This window comes from Notamacropus eugenii, chromosome 4 (genome assembly GCF_028372415.1).
Source record: "Notamacropus eugenii isolate mMacEug1 chromosome 4, mMacEug1.pri_v2, whole genome shotgun sequence".
Taxonomy (NCBI): Eukaryota; Metazoa; Chordata; class Mammalia; order Diprotodontia; family Macropodidae; genus Notamacropus; species Notamacropus eugenii.
The window spans coordinates 98,391,013-98,411,132 of NC_092875.1; the positions used below are offsets into that span (position 1 = coordinate 98,391,013).

Consider the following 20,120-nt stretch of genomic DNA (forward strand, 5'->3'; position numbering starts at 1 on the left):
TGCATGCACACACAGGTGCACATACACACGGACTTGTCTTCAAGTGCAAAGAAGTGTTCACCATCTCTGAGAGCTGTAAAACTCATTTGACTGAATGTCACTTGTATTGGCCTTGTGCAGAATTGTCTCTACTCTGATGGGGTGCAGCAAAAGCAAGGTTATTGGATCATACTGATTCTAAGAAAAGGAGAGGAGACATCTCTCCTTCTCAGAGTGTTCTCTGGGATGTGACCTTACAGCTTCTTGGCTGCCAGGAAGAGACATCTGGGGGTATGATGGGCTTATAAATAGAAAGTGGTTGCATGAAACAGTGGCTGTTTATGTAATGGTCACAAGATTTCTGTGGGCTAGCAGGAAAAAAGATAAAGAGGGGCTGAAACCCCAAAAAGCATCAAGGGGAAGATAATTTAAAATCATGGTAGAAATAGAAGGCAAATGTGGGTTTAGTCACTGGGCTAAAGAGTATCATTCCAGCTTGTCTGTTGGCACCACAGACGTACAGTCTGTGGTCCTATTAACAGTCCAAAGTGTGGCCAACCCAACTGATGGGGTTTTTTGATGGTTCATGGTGATGATTTTGATGATATTTACACAGCTAAATAAATAACCACATTTATATGATTGAACCACAGCAATGGAACCATAGAATCTTGGAGTTGTAAAGGTCACTGGAGGTCTCTGAGCCCAACCCTTTCATTTTATAAGACAAAAAAACTAAAATATAGTAAGGGAAAATTCTTAACTATGGTCAGAAAGCTCAGTCAGTAAATCAGTGAGTATTTATTAAATGATTACTATGAGCCAGGTGAAGTGATTAGTTATAGGCATACAGGTATAAACAATGAAACAATTTCTCCTTACAAGGAGCTATCTTCTAATTGTTGTGGTTGGTGAGTCATTTCTGACTCTTTGTAGCCCCATTTGGGGTTTTGTTTGCAAAGATACTAGAGTGATTTGCCATATCCTTTTTGAGCTCATTTTACAGGTGAGAAAACTGAGGCAAATAGGGGTAAGTGACTTGCTTAAGGTCACCCTGCTTGTAAGTATCTGAAATCAGATTTGAACACGGGAAGATGAGTTTTCCTGACTTCAAGCACCATACTCTGTCTGCCATGTCACCGAGCTGCCCCCTGTATTTTAACTGAGGAGAGAATGTATATGTATGCATGTATACACACATGCATGCATGTATTATCTGTATGTGTACATGTATATGATATGGAGTAGATAATTATAAATATATGTATATAAGCAGAAGTATAAATATATGCTAGTGCATATATGTATACACACACACATATATATATATGTATTATAGTGATTAAATGTAAGTTAGTGGAGGAGATCAAGAAAGGCTTCATTCAAAGATGGTACCTGAATTATGTGTGAAGGGAGGAAAGGAATTCCATAAGATAGCAGTAAGGTAGAATTACATTACAGGCATGAGGAGCAACCAGTCCAAAAGCATACAGTAGTGGAAGATGAAGGAGAGCCCGGCAGTTCCTTTCCATGTGTCCCCTGGAAAGGATTGACCCAGTGTACTGGGAGCCTCTCTCTGTTTTTGTTTGTGTGTTTTTAATAATGCATTGATTCCAATGTTGTGTTGGACTGTCCATCCACTATGCTTCATTCTGGCTACATGGCCAGCTCCTGCTCCTCTCCCACTCATGTATGTCCTTGGCAGAGTCTTTTACACCATTCCTGATGCACACATCATCACTGGTAATATATTACTGCCTACCAACTATCTACCCTTTGTTTTTTTGATCTCTGCAAATATTCAAAATGAACTCTGGAAAACACTAGAAAAAAATAGATTGACTTTACTTCTGGTTCAGGATCATAGGACCAAATGGTTCAGAATGACAGATTGTGAGATGGAAATGACCTCAGACAGCATCTAACTAGTCCTGAGGAAACTCCGGACCATCAGGCTGTGGGGAACTGGGTTCCGGGCCCCCTGAGCTAACTCTGTGATTTAAATAAATCACTTCAGCTCCTTGGCAGTTTCTCTGTGTGTAAATAAAAATGCTTTCACAATCCTGCTCTGCCTCCTTCACAGCAGTGTTTGGAGGATGAAGTCAGAAGGACTCTGTGAATGTTTACTATGCTAAAAATGCCTTTGTGATAATTAATGTGGCTAGAAATAGGTACCTGGGAAAGAGATTTTTCTGGATTGTAGGGTTTTCAAGTAGTTACAGTGCATTAATTATTTAAGGAGCAGTGGGTTGTAATGGGAAGGGCACTGTGGCCCCTGCATCATATGGTAGAAAGAGAATTGAGTTTGGAACCAGAAGACTTGGGTTGGAACTCTGGCTCTCAGTGACGAGTAATCATCACCACCACCACCACCACCGCCATCACTACAACCATTTATACAGCACTTACTGTGTTCCAGCACTGTGCTAAACACATTACAGATACTGTCTCATTTGACCTTCTCTATAACCGTGGGAGTTGGTGCTATTATTATTCCTAATTAAAAGTTGAAGGAAGTAAGGTAAGCAGGGATTACATGCCCAAGGTCACACAGCTAGTGTCTGAGGCCAGATTTGAACTCAGGTTTTCCTGACTCCAGGTCTAGCAGTCTATCCACTGTACCACCTAGTTGCCGCAGTGTCATCAGTCCTCAGTTATATCATCTGTAAAATTCTAAGATTAATTTAATTCATCTCTAAATTCCCTTACAGCTCTAAATCTTATAGTCCTTTGACCTAGTGTTTTGCGACCAGTTTGAATCCTGGCTCTGGCACTTAGCTAGCTGTTTTATCTTGACCAAATCACTTCATCAGTCTGATCTTCTTTTCTTTTAAAATGGGAATAATATTTCCAATTTCACAGAATTGTGAGCAATTATTATGATTTTCATAAATAATTTTCCATTATATTTCAATATAATTACTTCTTTAAAAAGATACCTCTTATTTTTTTTATCATGTTAATTTTGGCATATATTCCTCTTTCTCACCCTTGTAACAAATATTAAAAAGGAAAGGGGAAAAAATATTTCTGCAAAACTAATCAATGCATTAACTGCATCTTACAGTCAGTGCAGTGATTCTCACTTGTCTTCCCATCTGTACAATGAAAGGAGGGAGGTGAATTTTCTCAACTCTTCTTTAAAACGAAACTTGTTCATTGTAATTCAATAATGTAACTGGGCTTCCTTAAATTGGTATATATGTGTATAATTTTGTTTTTGTTTCATTTCTTGAACATAAAATTTGCAATTAGAAATCTAGATACCTATGATAACAAAAATGAGAAATACAGTTCTGAATGGTAGGTGGTTGGGAGTAAGTAGGAAAGGAGAAGTGAAGAAATATTTTAAAATATGTATATATACATATTTATCTATATCTATAGCTATGCATATGAATGGGAAAGGGGAATGGGAGGGAAGGAGGGAGAGAGGGAGGAAAGAAGAGAAGGTGGAAATGTTATTACTGCCATAGGGTGGATTTTTAAAAAAATAAAACTTTAATATGCCCACTTATTTTCTGTCTAATCTGATGTTTTTCTCTTTGAAATTTTTAAGGGAGAAATTGGACCACGAGGACAGAGCGGAATCCCTGGGCCCAAAGGAGAGAAAGGTGATTCGGTAAGTAAACAATCCATCAGTTAATCAATCAACTGATAAGCATGTGTTAACTGCTGCTATGTTCTAGTCACTATGCTAGATGCTGGGGATGCTGAAAAAGAAATGAAACTGCTTTTGTGCTTAAGGGACTTTATAAATAAGGCTCTTGACCCTTGTGATTCAATATGAAAGGAATATGGAAAGAAAGGCAAATTTTCCAGTGAGATCCAATCCATCAATACTTCTTAAGCAGGGCAGTGAGCTCTTTGCTGAATGGTTAAGGGGCAAGAAGCTTGAGATTCAGTCTAAGGATAAAAGATATGCATAAATACATATACTGTATAAGCCAAGGTACAGTCAGCTGCATAGCTTTGCTATAGATAATAGCACATATATAATTAAAATAATAATTATTATTATTATACTTATTAAGGTATTATTGTTAAGGAACTGTCAATCAGAGATGATCCAAGACAGCCTATCACTGAATGCTAGAGTATATGCTACAACCTGTAAGTGCTTGAGGAAGTTAGAAGAGAGAGACTTCATGGTAGAGCTGGCATGGTCAGGAAAGGCTTCATGGACAAGAGGGGACTTGCAGGACTGGTAAGATTCTGACCATTGCAGAAAAGAGGGCAGTGGCAGAAAGAGTGTCATCAAAGGCAGGAATGTTTTGTGGAAGATAGTCAAGAAACTGGCCTTACTGAGATTAGGGAAAAGGGATAGATGAAGCTGGAAAGGCTTGGTAGGTTCTTGAATGTAGAGGTTTGACATAAACATGACAAATATAATGGGGTTTACTAGAAAGATTAACTTAATGATTCTTTATGGTAGAATAATAATTAATTGAGAGGGCGGGGAATATGTGCAATAATTTCAAAATTTTCAGATATTTTAGGATGAAGAGTAATTTTGCTATGAGTGCAGTAATATGCTAAACTCATCTCCATTTTCTGACTTGTTTCTTCCCTAGGGTCAGGGAACATTTTTCAAAGGAGAAAAAGGTGAAAAGGTATGCTTCCCATTGCACTGGGGATCTTGTAAAGTGAGTGAAAAACATGGTAAATGAACTGTTTTGGCCAGGGTCAGTCATCACTAATAGCATTTTCTAGTAGGGACTTCTTAAAGAGACTGTTTTCCAAGTGTTGTGCCATCCTTGGTACTTCTTTCTCCTCCCTGATCCTCAAAGTTTTCAAACTTTCCAAGAGCTGGAAGAAAGTCAGAGAGAGTCAATATGCATGATTTTACTGTGCCTTGAAGTCAGGGAGCCGTTCCCTTTTCAGATATCCTAAACCCTTGGTCACCCCATCTTTTGCACATTAGTATATGCCAAGAGACAGGGTTATTGAATGCAGAACACAGAGCAAGCGAAATGAATCTTTTTGAGGCCACTGACACTGCATGACAAATCAAATTGAACATATCCTTAATTAAGCAATGCCTCAAGATCAGGAAATGAAAATAAAACTTAAAAGACTCTAGAATAATAGTTTATTGTTCTCTAGTTCCAGAGCATTAACCACAATGAAACTCTAATCTTTGAAGATTTATTAAGTAAGCAAGAGCCTTTTTGATAAATAACTCCAATTCAATAACAAACAAAAATTGATTAAGCATGAGCTCTTAGACCCATTAGCACTAGAGGTACCAAAAAGAAAAATAACATAATTTCTGTGCTCAAAGAGGGATGTACAATAAAGACTTTAAGGAAGAGATGAATCAGGCCTGTGCATGAACAACTATAATACAAATCAGACCATAAGTGCATAAGAGAGATTAAACACAATGATCCAGAAGAATTGAGAAAGGTGAAGTTACGTTGAACTGGAGTGAATCAAAATGGCTTCATGGAAAACATTCTCACCTAGATTAGGGCTTGAAGGAAAGGAAATAAAGGATTTGTGCAGGAAGAGATAAGAAATGAGTATCCTTTCCAACTATAGGGGACATCATGAGTAAAGGCACTGAGGTAATCAATGGGAGCTCAGGAGTGGGGCAATCTTCCATAGAAATGATGTTAAGTTTGAAAAAGTAAAGTTAGCTTCATCCTTCTTAACATATACGCATACCCACAAACCCTTGTCAACGCAAGTACACAATTACATAAATAGTCACTCATCCATGCGTTTTTAAAGAGGAAGGGAACAAACATTTGTTAGGCACCTACTATGTGCTAGGTACTGTGCAAAGCACTGTACAAATATTATCTCGTTTGATAATAAATAATAAATTTTATGAAAGATTTATAAAAATAAACTTTATTGATGGCTTTTGTTTTTATGTCATCTGTTTTCCTGAGAGAGCCATTCCTTTAAAGATAATTAAAAGAGAGATGGGAAACAGTTTAGCAAAATTAACCAAAATATCCCAAAAATCTTGACACTGTATAGCAGTGTTTCACAACCGCAGCCTACCAACTCAGCAAAGAAGCAAGAGATGATGCTTTTTGTACCACTTCTGAGGTCCAGTCATTTATTTGAGTTTTGTAGAATTCAGTTTCAACTATTTTGTGATTGTAGTTCTTTCCATTTGCATTGTTAGAGCCATTTGTAATTTTTCCTGATTCTGCTCATTTTCCTTTTTACCAGTTCATAGAATTCTTCCCTTTCTTGTCTGCATTCATCATATTTGTCATTGCCTACAGCCTATAATGCCCCATTTCATTCATATAGTACAACTTGTTTAACTCTTTCCCAAATGATACACATCAATTTTTCTTCCAGTTTTTTGTTTCCTTGAAAAAGACCTTCTCCTAAGTATTTGGTGTATACGGGGTTCTTATTTGTTTGTTTATTAATTTACTTGTTCTTTATCTCTGACCTCCTTGGGGGTAAGGTCTTTCATGGTTATGAGATCTCTGATTCAAATAGTATGGACAATTTGATCACTTTCACGGTGCAGTTCCATTTTGCTTTTTCTGGATGAGAACCTCCACACTTTGTTGCAGGTGTGTCCATATAATTCATGACTTGAATCTAAGGGAGTCACATAGGGATACCAAACTCTGGTGGCTTGAAGGAGCAACAGAAGGCAACGTTGTGGAAAGGTTACTTATTAGCTTCTGTTTTACATGTGAAGAACCCTATTCCACTGGATCTTTTTTTTTTTTTTTTTTTTTAAGAAAAAACATTCTGGTACGTTTTGCTCAAGTCTAGGACAACAGTTCTCTGAGGGTTTTTTTTTTTAATCATTTCTTCCCTAAATTTGATATCTTGGCTTCAGGCTAAGTGGAGGATTGTCCTCAGAAGTCCTGTGGGGTAACATCTAGTAGCAGAAAACAAAGCAAAACAAAAACTTGTATTGGAAATCATCAGACCTAGGTCCTTGTCCCTATTTCTTATTGCTGTGTGCTCTTAGGAAAGAATTTTCCCCTCCCTCATTCTCAGCCTTTTTTTTAAAGCAACAAACAGGAAGAGGTTAATTGAGGTGATTTTCCTTTCAATTCTGAAAATATTTGATTCTGTGATGTTCTCAAATTTTGCTAGGTCAATTGGTCCTGATTTCCTTATCTGAGTACAACCAATGAAGGTCTTTTTAAAAAAAAAAAGTATATTTCCTGGAAATTTGGAATCATGAATTTCAAGTTAGAGAGGAAGTTGGAGTTTATCTAATTTTACCACCTTATTTTTTTAATAGGAAATGAGACCCAGAGAGCTTAGGAAATGAGACCCAGAGAGGTTAAGTGACGTATTTTAAAAGTCAAGTCAAGAGAGATTCGGACCCAGGTCCTGTATCACCAAATCTTTCAACTTTTTCCACTGTAGTGTGCTTGCCTGTTTTTTTTTCACAGAAATTTGTTCAATGGAAAGATTTCAACTGGTCAAAACAAAGAATCAAATTTACTGGGACAGACTTCATTATGGATAAACATGAGTCACTCATGTAGATTCAGAAAGTTAAGTGTATAATTCTAAGATGGAAGAAGCACTAAGGTTTCACAGTATGATTTGACAACTCATATACGGCCTGGGGTTTTAATGAACCAGAAGTCCTGTATAGGTCAACGAAGGGATATGGTAACCAAGAAGGCTAAACTCAACCCTGCTTAAGGGAGGAAGAATGTACAGAACTAAGGAAGTCCTATATTTTGTCCTCTTTAGATTTGGGCTGTAATGTGCACTTCTAGAAAACGTATTTTAAGGATACAGATAAGCTGTTAAGTCTCTAAAGAGGAGGAAAAACGTGGTTGGAGTTTTGAATATAGGTTGAATGACTTTGAGGTGTTTTACCTGAATAAGCAAAGATGTGCAAGGGATATGATAGTTATCTTCAGAAATTTGAATTTGGATTATCATTTGGAATTAATTTGTTATGTTTCAGGGCAGAGGCTAAAACATGGAATAATTGGTAGAAGAGATAGATTGAAGCAAGTGTATGGAAGAAACTTTTCATATCAAAATATGAAATTGATTACCTTGGGAAATACTGAATTACCTCACACAGTTATTTCCTGGCTTTGGGAAATGGTTTATTCTTGAACAATGGAGGCTTTCAAATGAAAGTTGTACGACTGTTTGCCAGGGTTGTGTTGGGAGAATTCATATTTAAGTATAGTCAAGACTAAATGACTTCTGAGATCATTTCCAGATCTGAGATTCTATCAGTTACTTGGTTTTTTCAATTAAATCCATTCTAGATTGATAAATATTTGCTATATATTTTCAAGGTTCATGCTGCTGGCAGCTTGAAAGAAACTTTCTCTTGTTCTTCCAGGTGTTTGTTCTAGTGATATAACCATGGAGTCACAGAATAGAGAATATTAAAGCTAAAAGAACACGTAGAAAAAGCATTGGGCTGGAAGGAGCCATAGAACGTAGAACATGGAGTTTTAGAACTGGAAGGGGATCCAGTTAAAATCCCTCTTTTTAAAGAGGATAAAACTTGGATTTTGAGAGAAGTGAATTTGGTTCACAAGCTGGCAGAGGAAGCCTGGTCTGCTGACTTCTAGATAATTTTCCTTTCTGCTACTGATTTTCTGTGATATAGCATGATTCCAACAATCTCTTCTTGAATATGACTTTGATTGATTTGGGCTTCCTGCGATTTTAATTCCTACCCTTCTCCTCTTCCTTCTACTCCTCATATAATCTAATCCTCATAGTCTCTGTCATCTTCTTCCATTCTAAACCCCATAACCTGATTGATGCTTCCTACTAAGCTCTTGTCTCAGCCTATAGAAAAGCCGTCAGTGTGGTGAGCTTTCATTCCAGCTATTTGGTAGGTGAATCCCTGCATTGCAAGAAGTGATGATCATTTATGACTGGGTTGTTCATGGAAGGCTCCCTGGGAAAAAGAAACTGTTGTTTGGACTTGGCCTTAGAATATCTAGGATTCTGACAATGGAATGGAGTTTTTCCTATTCTATTGCATGAGCAGTAGGACTACATGTGGGGAGAGGTTAACAAAGTTAGCATGTAGTAATGGAAAGAACGTACACCAGGTTTGAACCTCTCTTCTGTTACTTTCTTCCTTTGTGAGTAGTTACATCACTTTCCCTCTCTAGACTTGAGCAACATCTTCAGAAGTGAAGGTGTTAGACTCCATGGTCTCTAAGGTCTTTAATTTCTATAATCAAGTCTGGCATCCCAAGATTGAATCCTGATCACAAGTTTCCACTGAAACATCTTTACACAGAAGGGTGAAGTTCTGCAATCTTATTAGCATAGAGCCCTGCCTCAGGTATATAATAGGTTAAACAAAACTGAAGTTGAAGATTTAGGTGAAATTAGAATTTCTGCAGTAACCATGGAATCTAACCACCATTTAGAACATTTTTTTCCTTTGAGAAAATACTTTTCACATTTTGAACAACATTTGGGAATATAAATTAATTGTAATTGAGCTGCAATAGACCTTGGAGTTTATCAAGTTATTTTGTAGCTGAGGAAGTGGAAGCCTCAGAAAGGTAGGTCAGTAGGTGTCAGAATTACTTGGGTATGAACTTTTCAAACAGCAGGGCCTTACCTAACATCAAAATCAACAGTTTATACAGGCACACATGCACATATGCATACACACAAACATACATGCATACATTAGTATTTCAATGCATATCAATTTCTACTGTGTTATGGTACAAAATACCCTAACCTGAATGGTCAGAACACCTGTGTTGGAGTTTTTGTTCTACTCCTTATTCACTGAGCTGCGGGTAGGTCACGACCCTTCCCTGGGCATTAATTTTTCATTTCACGGATGAAATGAAAAATTTCATCTAAAAATCTATCCATAAAAGATAGATGAGAGATAGATAGATAGATAGACAGTAGGTTGAGATTGATTTTAAATTTATCTCATCATTATTAGTACCTTTGGTGTAGTATTGCATTAATTTCCAAATATATCCCTCCCTCATCCAGTGAGTTATTCATTATAGTAACAAAAAAGGGTGAGGAAGCAAACAACTTGACAAAATCAAATCAATCTACTATGTACAGCAGTATATTCTGTACTCTAGCTACATAGTCATATATCTATCCATAAATTATCTGCCTATCTCTTCAGTGAAAGAATGGAGATACATTTTCTCAGCTGTTCTCCAGAGACAAGCTTCTGCATTATAAATACACAACATAGAGTTTTTGTTATTGTTACTGTTCTTTCTGATTATATTATTGTCATTCTACATATTCCTAATTCTGCTTACTTCACTTTGTTTCAGTTTATATAGGACTGCATGTATTCTGCATTCTTCCAGCCTTAAGAATCTCTCCTATTTATGTAACACTGTACAGTTTGGGGACAGGGGCAAGAGGGATGGATTGCACCTATGATTTCAGTAATGTAGGGAGATCCTGTTTAAGAAACCACCACTACAAATGCAGATATACTAATTCTGAAACTTATAGTCTTAGAGGGTTGCCTAGGGCACTATTAAAAAGTTGTCTATGATCACATGGCCAGTATACATGAGAGGCAGGATATGAATCCAGTACTTTCTGACCTTGATGCCAGTTTATCCTGGTTGGCCATTGATCTTTCTTTAGCATTATTAATGTGCTTCTCTAGGCATTATACTCAGAATTCAATGAAATGCTCTGGTTGTCGTCTGACCAGGGAAGAAAAGAGAACTCTTCCCTCTTTATTCCTAGAAACGTCTGTTAATGAAAACTGAGCTCATGTAACCTTTTTTGGCTACCATATCTCTCTGATTACTCATTGAAATTGCAGTCCACTAAAATGCTAGATCTTGTCAGACCAACTAATGTCTAACCATGCCAGCTTCACTTTGTATGTGTGGAACTGATGGTTTCCTGTGTCTAGAATAACTTTCCCTATGTCATTTCCACTTAGGCCCCCAGAAAGTCTTAAAGACAGGACTAGTCAGCTATCTGGTTAGGATTGTTTGAGCATACATCTACATATAAGCATAATAGTAAATAGAGTTGACCTTGATGGTCATCTCCCATTAGTCTTTGATCATGGGATAAATTTACCCAGCACAAGGAAATAACTGTCATATTAATTTTTGATCTATTATATATTCCCTTTGGCTTACAGTGATGTGGGCTATTTTAAGTAATTTCAGTGAAATCTTTTTAATAGTATTTTTATTGTTTCCTAATTCATCATCAAGACAATTTTTACTGTTCTTTTTATAAGATTTTGAGTTCCAATTTTTTCTCCCTCCCTCTCTTTCCTCCTTTCTTTCTAAAATAATAGACCAATTGATATATGCGATACATGTGCTATCATTTGAAATATATTTCCATATTAGTGACAGTTGTGAAAGAAGAAACAGATCAAAAGGATAAAAACCACAAAAGGAATAAAATAAGTGAAAAAGGATGTTTTGATTTGCTTTCAAAATCCATCAGTTATCTGAATGTGGATAGCATTTTCTATTGTAGTCCTTTTCACAATGAGTCACTTCTCTTGGATCATTGTGCTGCTAAGAAGAGCTGAATCATTCATAGTTGATCATCATGCAATGTTTCTGATAGTGTGTATGTTTTTCTGGTTCTACTCATTTCACTTTGCATCAATTTGTACATGTCTTTCAAGGTGTTTTTCTGAAATCTTGCCTGTTCATCATTTCTAACATCCATATACCATAGCTTGTTCAGCCATTTCCCAGTTGATAGGGCTCCCCTCAATTTCCAATATTTTGCTGCCATGACAAGGGCTGCTATAAATATTTTTGCACAGGTAAGTCCTTTTCCCTTTTTTATTATCTCTTTCAGATATAGACCTAGCAGTGGTATTGCTGGATCAAAGTATGTGTAGTTTGGGTGCCCTTTGGGCATAGTTCCAAATTGTTCTCTTGAATGATTGAAATAGTTCACAACTCTGCCAACTGTGTATTAGTGTCCCGATTTTCCTCCAGCTTCTCCAACATATATTATTTTCCTGTTTATGAAATATTAGCCAATCTGATAGGTATGAGGTAGTACCTCAGAGTTGTTTTAATTTGCAGTTCTCAAATTGATAATGATTTAGAACACTTCTTCATATGCCTATAGATAACTTTCATTTCTTCATCTGAAAACTTCTTGTTCATATACTTTGAAAATTTATCAGTTGGGGAATGGCTTGTATTCTTATGAATTTGCCTTAGTTCTCTATATACCTAAGAAATGAGGCCTTTATCAGAGATACTTGCTGTAAAGATTATTTCCTAACTTTCTACTTTTCTTCTAATCTTGATTGCATTGGTTTTGTTTCTGGAAAAGCTTTTTAATATAATGAAAATGATTTATTTTACATTTTGAAATGCTCTCTATCTCGGTGTTTGGTCATGAGCTTGTAATTCACTTAACTTCTTTAATAATTTGGATACTATACCACTTGGTGCATATATGTTTAATATTGATATTACTTCATTGTCTGTGGTATCTTTTAGCAAGATGTAGCTTCCTTCCTTATCTCTTTTAATTATTTTTATATTTGCTTTTGCATAGTCTGTGATCAGGTCTGTTATCCCTGCTTTTTATTTTTTTACTTCAACTGAAGCATAATAGATTCTCCTCCAGCCCCTTTCCTTTACTCTGTGTATATCAGTCTTCAAGTGTGTTTCTTGTAAACAACATAATGTAGGATTCTTGTTTTTGATGTACTCTGCCGACAGCTTCCATTTCATGGGAGAGTTCATCTCATTCACATCCACAGTTATGATCATTAAATGTGTATTTCCTTCTGTCCTGTTTGTCCTCTCTCTCCTTTCATTCTTTCCCTCCTCACCAGTTATTTACTACCATCTACCACCTCTCTGTCTGCCCTCTCTTTTGTCATTCTCTCCCCCTTTACTTGATCAACTGCTCTTCTCCTTTCCTGTCAGGTAAAATAGATTTCTATATTCAACAGACTGTAAATATTATTCCCTCTTTGAAACAATACTGATGAGAATAAGGTTCAAGTGAGATCCATTGCTCAACCTCCAATCTTTCCCTCCACTATAACAGGTTTTCCTCACTTTTTCATGTGAAATAATTTACCACATTCTACTACTGCATTCCTTATGCACCCAGTGTACTCCTCCTTCTTATCCTTTAATTATTGTTTGGGTCATTCCCTCAAATTCACCTTATAACTATACCCTCTCTCTATGTATATTCCTTCTAGCTATATTATTAGTGGTACAATGTTTAAGAATTACAGGTGTTACCTTCCCATGTAGGAGTGTAAATGTTTTACCTCCATTGAATCCCTTATGTTTTTTTTTTCATTTTTAACTTTTTATGTTTCTCTTGAGTCTAGATAGTAGAGATCAATTTTTTTGTTGTTCAGATCTAGTCTTCTCTTGAAATCCTTCTGTTTCATTGAATGATGATGTTCCCCTTGAAGTATTATGCTTAATTTCACTGGGCAGGTGATTCTTGGTTATCATCCTAGCTCCTTTACCTTCCAGAATATCACATTCTATGATCTCTTATACTTCATTGTTGCAGCTGCTAAGTCTTGAGTAATCCTGATCATGGCTCCCTGATATTTGAATTGTTTCTTTCTGGATACTTGCAGTATTTTTTCCCTTGACCTGATAGTTCTGTAATTTGGGTATAATGTTCCTTGGAGTTTTTAGTTTGGGATCTCTTTTCCTGAGGTGATTGGTAGATTCTTTCAATGTCTATTTTGCCCTCTTGTTCCAGGGATATCATGACATTTTTCTTTGATAATTTCTTGAAGATGCTGTCCAAGCCTCCTTTTGATTATGACTTTCAGGCAGTCCAATGATTTTGACATTATCTTTCCTGAATTTATTTTCCAGGTCAGTTGTTTTTCCCATTATGCATTTTACATTTACTTTCATTTTTTCATTCTTTTGTATTTGTTTGATTCTTGATGTCTCATAGTCATTAACTTCTACTTGCCCAATTCTAACTTTTAAGGAGTTGTTTTCCTCAGTTAGTTTTGTACTTGAACTTCCTTTTCTATTTGGCCAATTCTACTTTTTAAGCAGTTGCTTTCCTTTATCCAGGCTGTTGACTTTTTTTTCGTAACTATCTTGCATCATTCCTATTTCTTTTCTCAATTTTTCTTCTACCTCTCTTATATGATTTTTAACTTATTTTTTGAACTCTTCCATGAGTTTTTTTGGGCTTGAGACCACTTCCTATTTTTCTTTGGGCCTTTATCTGTAGATGTTTTGACACTGTTGTCCTCTTCTGAGTTTACGTCTTGTCTTGCTCTTCCCTCTTACCATATGGTCAGATTCTTTTTTATTTTTGCTTATCTTTTTTGGCCTTTTCTTTCATTTAAATTTGAGCTCTGCTTCTAGGGTGGAAAGGGCACTGTCTCAGGCTTCTTGTGTTAGGGGTTGCATACCCTGGTTCTTTATCCAGTGCTGCACTGATGTTGCCCTGAAACCCAAAGGGGACCTTCATATCTGGTGCTTATATTGAGGCTGTAAGGTGGGGGGTGCATTAAGCTACTGGAGGCAGCTTAACTGGTGTTGAATTGGGGTCGTAGTGCTGGTATCTGGCACCATGCTGAAGCTGGTGGGGTGGTTCTGCATTTCCCTAGTGATACACTGAAGCACTTGGGAGTCTGGCTGCTGGAGGCTATGTTCACCTAGGGCTATGCTGAAATATGTGGAGTTTCTCAGAATAGGAGTCTCCCTATTCCCTGGCTATGCTGAAGCATGTGGAGGCTCCTGGGTGTTGACTTTTGCCTGCTCCACTGTACTGGGGCTTAGGATGTTCCACTGGTTTGCTGAAATGGGTCTTGCTGTTGGCTTGCTGGGATGCTTCCTGTCTTGGACTGTGCTCCCTTTTCTCCTGAGTAACAGAGACTTCTCTTGATGATTTTCCAAGTTTCTTGGGCTAAATGATTACTTCTCCCTATCTTTCTTCTGATTATTCTGTTCTAGGATTTATTTTAGGGTGCTATTTTATGGTTCTTTGGAAGTGAATATGGCAGGCAATTTACTGCGTATTCTGCCAGATTGGTTCCTGGAAGTTGACCAGGTCAGTGAAATCTTAAAATGGCAAAACAATGCAGGAAAAATTTGAAATAAGTCCCAGAGCTGACAAGGATCTGAAAGATCAAATCAAAATCAGCAAAAGTTTCTTAAGTATGTACTATGTCCATGACACTCTTCTAGATAGTGCGCGAGATGCACAGTTAGGTAACATAGGGTCTCTACTTTCAAGGTATCACAATTAAGTCAGGGATAAGAAACTAATACAGATAGATAAAATAAAGAATTTTGCAGAGTAGGAACATTAGAGTTAATAATAATACAAAATCTAGCTGACATATAACATTTTCATGTTCGTAGTAGTGCTTTCCATGCTTTATCTCATTTCATCCTCACAATGACTCTTCTGTGTCGATGCTTTTATTATTATTATTTTATTTTTATTCTCATTGTACAGACTGAGGAAAAAGGGGTCTAGAAAGGTTTAGGGACCTTACCAGCATCACACAGTATTATCTGAGGTAGGATTCAAACTCTGGTCTTCCTGATGTTAAACTCAACACTCTGTCCACCGTGCCAATCTGCTTCTCATAGACTATAGATGGTACTATAAAGTACCATCTGAGGTATGATGAGCAAAAGTGATTACCATCCAAGGGATCTGGGTAGGCTTCCTGGAGGTGATGGTGTTTAATTTGGACTATAAGACTCCAGTAGGCAAAGAGAGGAATGGAAGCTGTTCTAGGCTTAAGGAAACTTGCCTGAGCAAGTTCCCCTTCTGAATTTATGAATTATCTCTCCACTGTCCCTGACACATACTCATGTTCCACCCCTTTTGCATACTTCCTAGTGATGGAAAATGTTTACTGAGCCTCAATTTTTCATTCCTGATTAGGTTTAACTGTAGCACAGCCTCTCTGGAACTTCCACCCATCACTTCCCAGTTCTGACCTCTGTGTCTAAAGCGAGTCTAAGTCTTCTTGTGCATTATTGCATGGTGATTAATTTAATGTAGCAATCATGTGCTTCCTTCCCCATGTCTTTGCTTCTGTAGGCTAAACATCCCCTAATTCCTTCATTGGATCCCTTTATAGCATATGTCACCATCTTGCTCTCTTTATCCTGAATATGCTCTAGTTTGTGAACTGTCTAAAATGTGCTTCTTAGGATTGAACAAAAATATCCAGATGTGGTCTGACATTCACATGGCAAAATTCCTTTGCCTTATCTCAGTCCACCATAAAATTTACTCCAGAAATGCCCATGTAGAAACCCAAAGCTTATCTGCCTTTGAGAAAACCTAAGTGGAGATGGTGTATTTTTTCTCCTCCTCTCCCTGATGTACTAGTGCCCTCTAGCATATCTAAAGTCAGCTCTTCCTCTCTAGGATTCACTCTTCAGGAATTCCTTCATTTGGAATGCTGAACTTACATTTAGGACATCTTGAGTTCAAACACAACTTTAGATTCTTAATAGTGGTGTGACCCTGGGCAAGTCACTTTAACTATCTGTAAAGTGGGGGTAATAATGCCTACTTCACAAATTTGTTGTGAGGATCCAATGAGATAATACATATAAAGAGATTTATAAACCATAATGTGCTATTTAACTATTAACTATTTTTTAAGGATCATAAAATCACAGAGGGTTATAATTGATAAATAAGAAACTAGAGCACCATTGGGCAGACCTTAGAGAAACCTTAGATGCCATCAAGGCAATCCCTTCATATTTCAGAGATGATAAAATGAGGCCAAAATAGTTTATGTGACTTACTTAATATTACTTGGAAAACCTTGAATACAAGGATATGGTATCTTGACTTTATTCCATAGTCAATTTGAGCACATTAAGGCCCAATGTCAGCAAATGATTTTTTTACATAAAACCAAGAATCACCATTATATACAACTTACTTTTTTTTATTTTCAGGATGCATTTGATCTTAACCCAAATAGTCCAAGAAGTAATAAAATCAGCAAGTTAATTTTGACATTTTCCTGCTTGTTTGAATCCCTGGAACTTCTTTCTGTTCTCTTATTTGCATTTTTAAAAATGCTGCAATGATCCTCTTCTCTCTTCTTGTGTGTGTGTGTGTGTGTGTGTATGTGTCTCTGTGTGTGTATGTGTATGTATGTATGTATGTATGTATGTATGTATGTATGTGTGTGTGTATGTGTGTGTGTGCATTTTGGGGGAATCACCAACACTAATATTCCCTTTTCCTTCCCAACCCCTCTCCCATTAAGAAATAACTTGTAACAAATAATCATAGAGACTGGACTTGGAATTATATGAAATCTGTCCTTATTCCCACAGTGCAGAAGAACAGCACCTCCTCTGAAGCTTAAAATAGTTGCTTAGAACATTAAACAACTGAATTTCTTGTTCAGCCTCCTCCAGCCAGTATATGTTGGAGGAGGGTCCTTTATTACAGGTCTGCCTGGTTCCGAGACTATCTGTCCTATCCGTCAGGTCATTCTGCCTCTCAACAAATGAACGTAGTTAAGCAAAATATGGCTCCAGATTGACCATTTCCAATAATGTGCCCATCCTTCTGTCCCTTGGTTCTCTATGTTTCTTTTATTGGGTGTGAAACAGCAAATCCAACAAATTCAACAAGCTTTTTCGGACCAGAGGGTCCACAGAGGAGATGCTGTGGTCAGCAGAAGAGGTTCAACTGTTTTTTTCTTCCCTTTTATTTTCATAACAGAAAACAAAAGTGCTTTCTTAAGCATTTTCACAGAAATTCATATGGCTGTAAATAAAGTTCATATGGATTTTGTGCTCAAGTTTCACAGTGCGAGTGCTCTCAAAAAAACATTCAGCAGGCGAATGTGGAGAAGTCAGCTGAATTTTATGGAGTGTGTTGAATCAGCATCGCCAATATTTTGGCCTCCTAGACCCTGGCTGAGCCTGTCCTCACTTTGTTTGCTCACTTTTCCAACATAGTCATAAACATGTAAGGATGAAAGAGGATGGAAAGAAATCATTGTATAGTACAAACAGTCGCTTCAGCTTTTCTGTCTTCTCAAGGGCTCTATGATGTTAACTGTGTATTTGTATTTGTCTCTTTATATGTATGTACATCTGTGAGACTGTGTGAAAGTGTATGTGTCTAATGGGTGAGCATGTGCATATGTGTATTTTTTATCTATTCTATGTGAAAGGGAAATTATGTGAGTGTGTGGGTATTTTGAGAGTGTTGAAGTATGCATGTTATAAGGAGGAAAGAGTATCTGAGTATGTATGAATATTGTAGGTGACAGAGCTCATGAATACGTAAGTATATATGTATGTCTGGGGGATGTACATTTGTGTATGTGTGAGGTCTGGTGGATGTTGTTGGTGTATTATTTGGTAGGAGTAGATGGGACAGTGTGGCTGTTTTTGGAATGAAAATATGTTTGCATGTATTTTTGAGAGAGTGGCCCTATAGAAGAGTGTCCAGACCCCAGATTTAAAGGAAAGAAGGAAACAATAGAATATAGAGAAAGACTCTGTTGCCTGAGGACCCCAGTTCAAATTCTATCACTGATTCTTGCCATTATCAACAATATGATAGTTGAAAGACAACTAACTTAGAGTTATAAGTTCTTGGTTCCAGACAGGACTCTGATACTTTTTAGCTCTATAGATGCGGAAAAAATCTCTTTATCAACATCAGTTTTATTCTCAGAATCTGAGAATTTAGGTAACAGAAAGCCTGGACCAGGAGTCAGGAAGACGTGAATTCAAAGCTAGTCTCAGACACTTCCTAGCTGTGTGACCATGGGCATATCACTTAATTTGTCTGTCTCAGTTTCCTCAAATGTAAAATGGGGATAATAAAAGCATCTCCCTCCTTTGGTCATTATAAGGATAAAAAGAGATTTATAAAGCACTCAGAAAACAATTTCTGGTACATATTAGGTACTTAATAAATGCTTGTTCCCATCCCTTTGTTCCCTTCCCTTTGAAATGGAAATAATATTGGTATCATCTCCATACCTATCTAGCAGAGTTGTTGTGAGACAGATTCTTTTATCAGATTTAAAATCCTACAAAAATGTGAGCTACAGGTATCACTGAAATCAGACAGGTCTTCAGACCAATTACTAACAACATTCTTAACTCTCACTTCATCCTTTTGAGACACTGACTGGGAAATTAATGAGACTAAGAGTTCATACCTGCTCCCCAACATGATCTCTGGGACGAAAGGTCAGAACCTCTCTTGTTTCTTCAGTGATATCAAGTAGAGCTGGCTGTAAATTCTCTGAAACCAGGCTGTATCTCAGGACCTCACATGAAAGGAAACACCTTAAAATGTTTAACTTAATGAATGCTCAGATTCACATTTGACTTTGGGTATCAACAACCCGCATACAAGTCTTCAATGCACCATGCTCTTGCAAAATAAAAACATATCCTCTTCAAAGAAAATCTTGGAGACCCTTAATTTTTCTTGTTCCTGATTGTGAATGATTTAGAAATGAGTATAACATGCTTCTCACAGTAGGTGCTCATTTTGATTGTACATTTTGTTTGGGTAAGTCTAATCAACTGTTCAGCCAATGTGATTCATTCAGTTTTACCCTTTCACATAGTCATGGAAGGTTAGAGTTGGGAGAGTTTTTAGAATATAATGTGGATATATAGATTATCCTTAGGGGCAAGGGACCCTAATACATAGATTTTTAGCACATAAATTGTCAAAGCTGAGAGAGAACTTAGAACGTAAATTTTTATAATTATGCTAGAATGGTGTATGAATTGAATGTGGGATATCAGAACTGAAAGGGATTTTATGACATAGAATATTAGAAAATGCTTCATTGATAGATTTAACCTAGAATGTTAGAACTTGAAGGGGTCTTGGATTTAGGAAGAAAGAGCTAGAAAGGACTGAGAAGTGATTAGGAAACTGAGATTAGAGAAGGGAATTCTTTGCTCAAGGCTACATATCCAGTAATTGGCATAACTGGGAGTAGAGTCCAGTGACCTAAGTTCCAATACTCATGCCTATAGCTATAACCAAAATCTTTTTACACTTCAGGGAATGCAATTCAGATATTCTGTAAGTACAATATGGGAGAACTAGGAGTGACAATAACATTTATAGGTGACATTTACAGAAACGTTCTGATTACAAAGTACCTTAAATGCTCTCTCATGTAATTGATGTTAGCCTAGGGATTTAAG

General features: G+C 37.0%; 1 protein-coding gene across 1 annotated transcript in view; it reads left to right on the forward strand.

The window, feature by feature from the left end:
* COL22A1 (collagen type XXII alpha 1 chain) overlaps positions 1-20,120 on the forward strand; it is a 627,027-nt gene that overhangs the window by 246,955 nt on the left and 359,952 nt on the right. The window contains exons 11-12 of the mRNA XM_072602989.1: positions 3,539-3,601; positions 4,554-4,592. Coding sequence (XP_072459090.1) covers positions 3,539-3,601; positions 4,554-4,592 — 102 coding nt within the window. The remainder of the gene's footprint in view (positions 1-3,538; positions 3,602-4,553; positions 4,593-20,120) is intronic.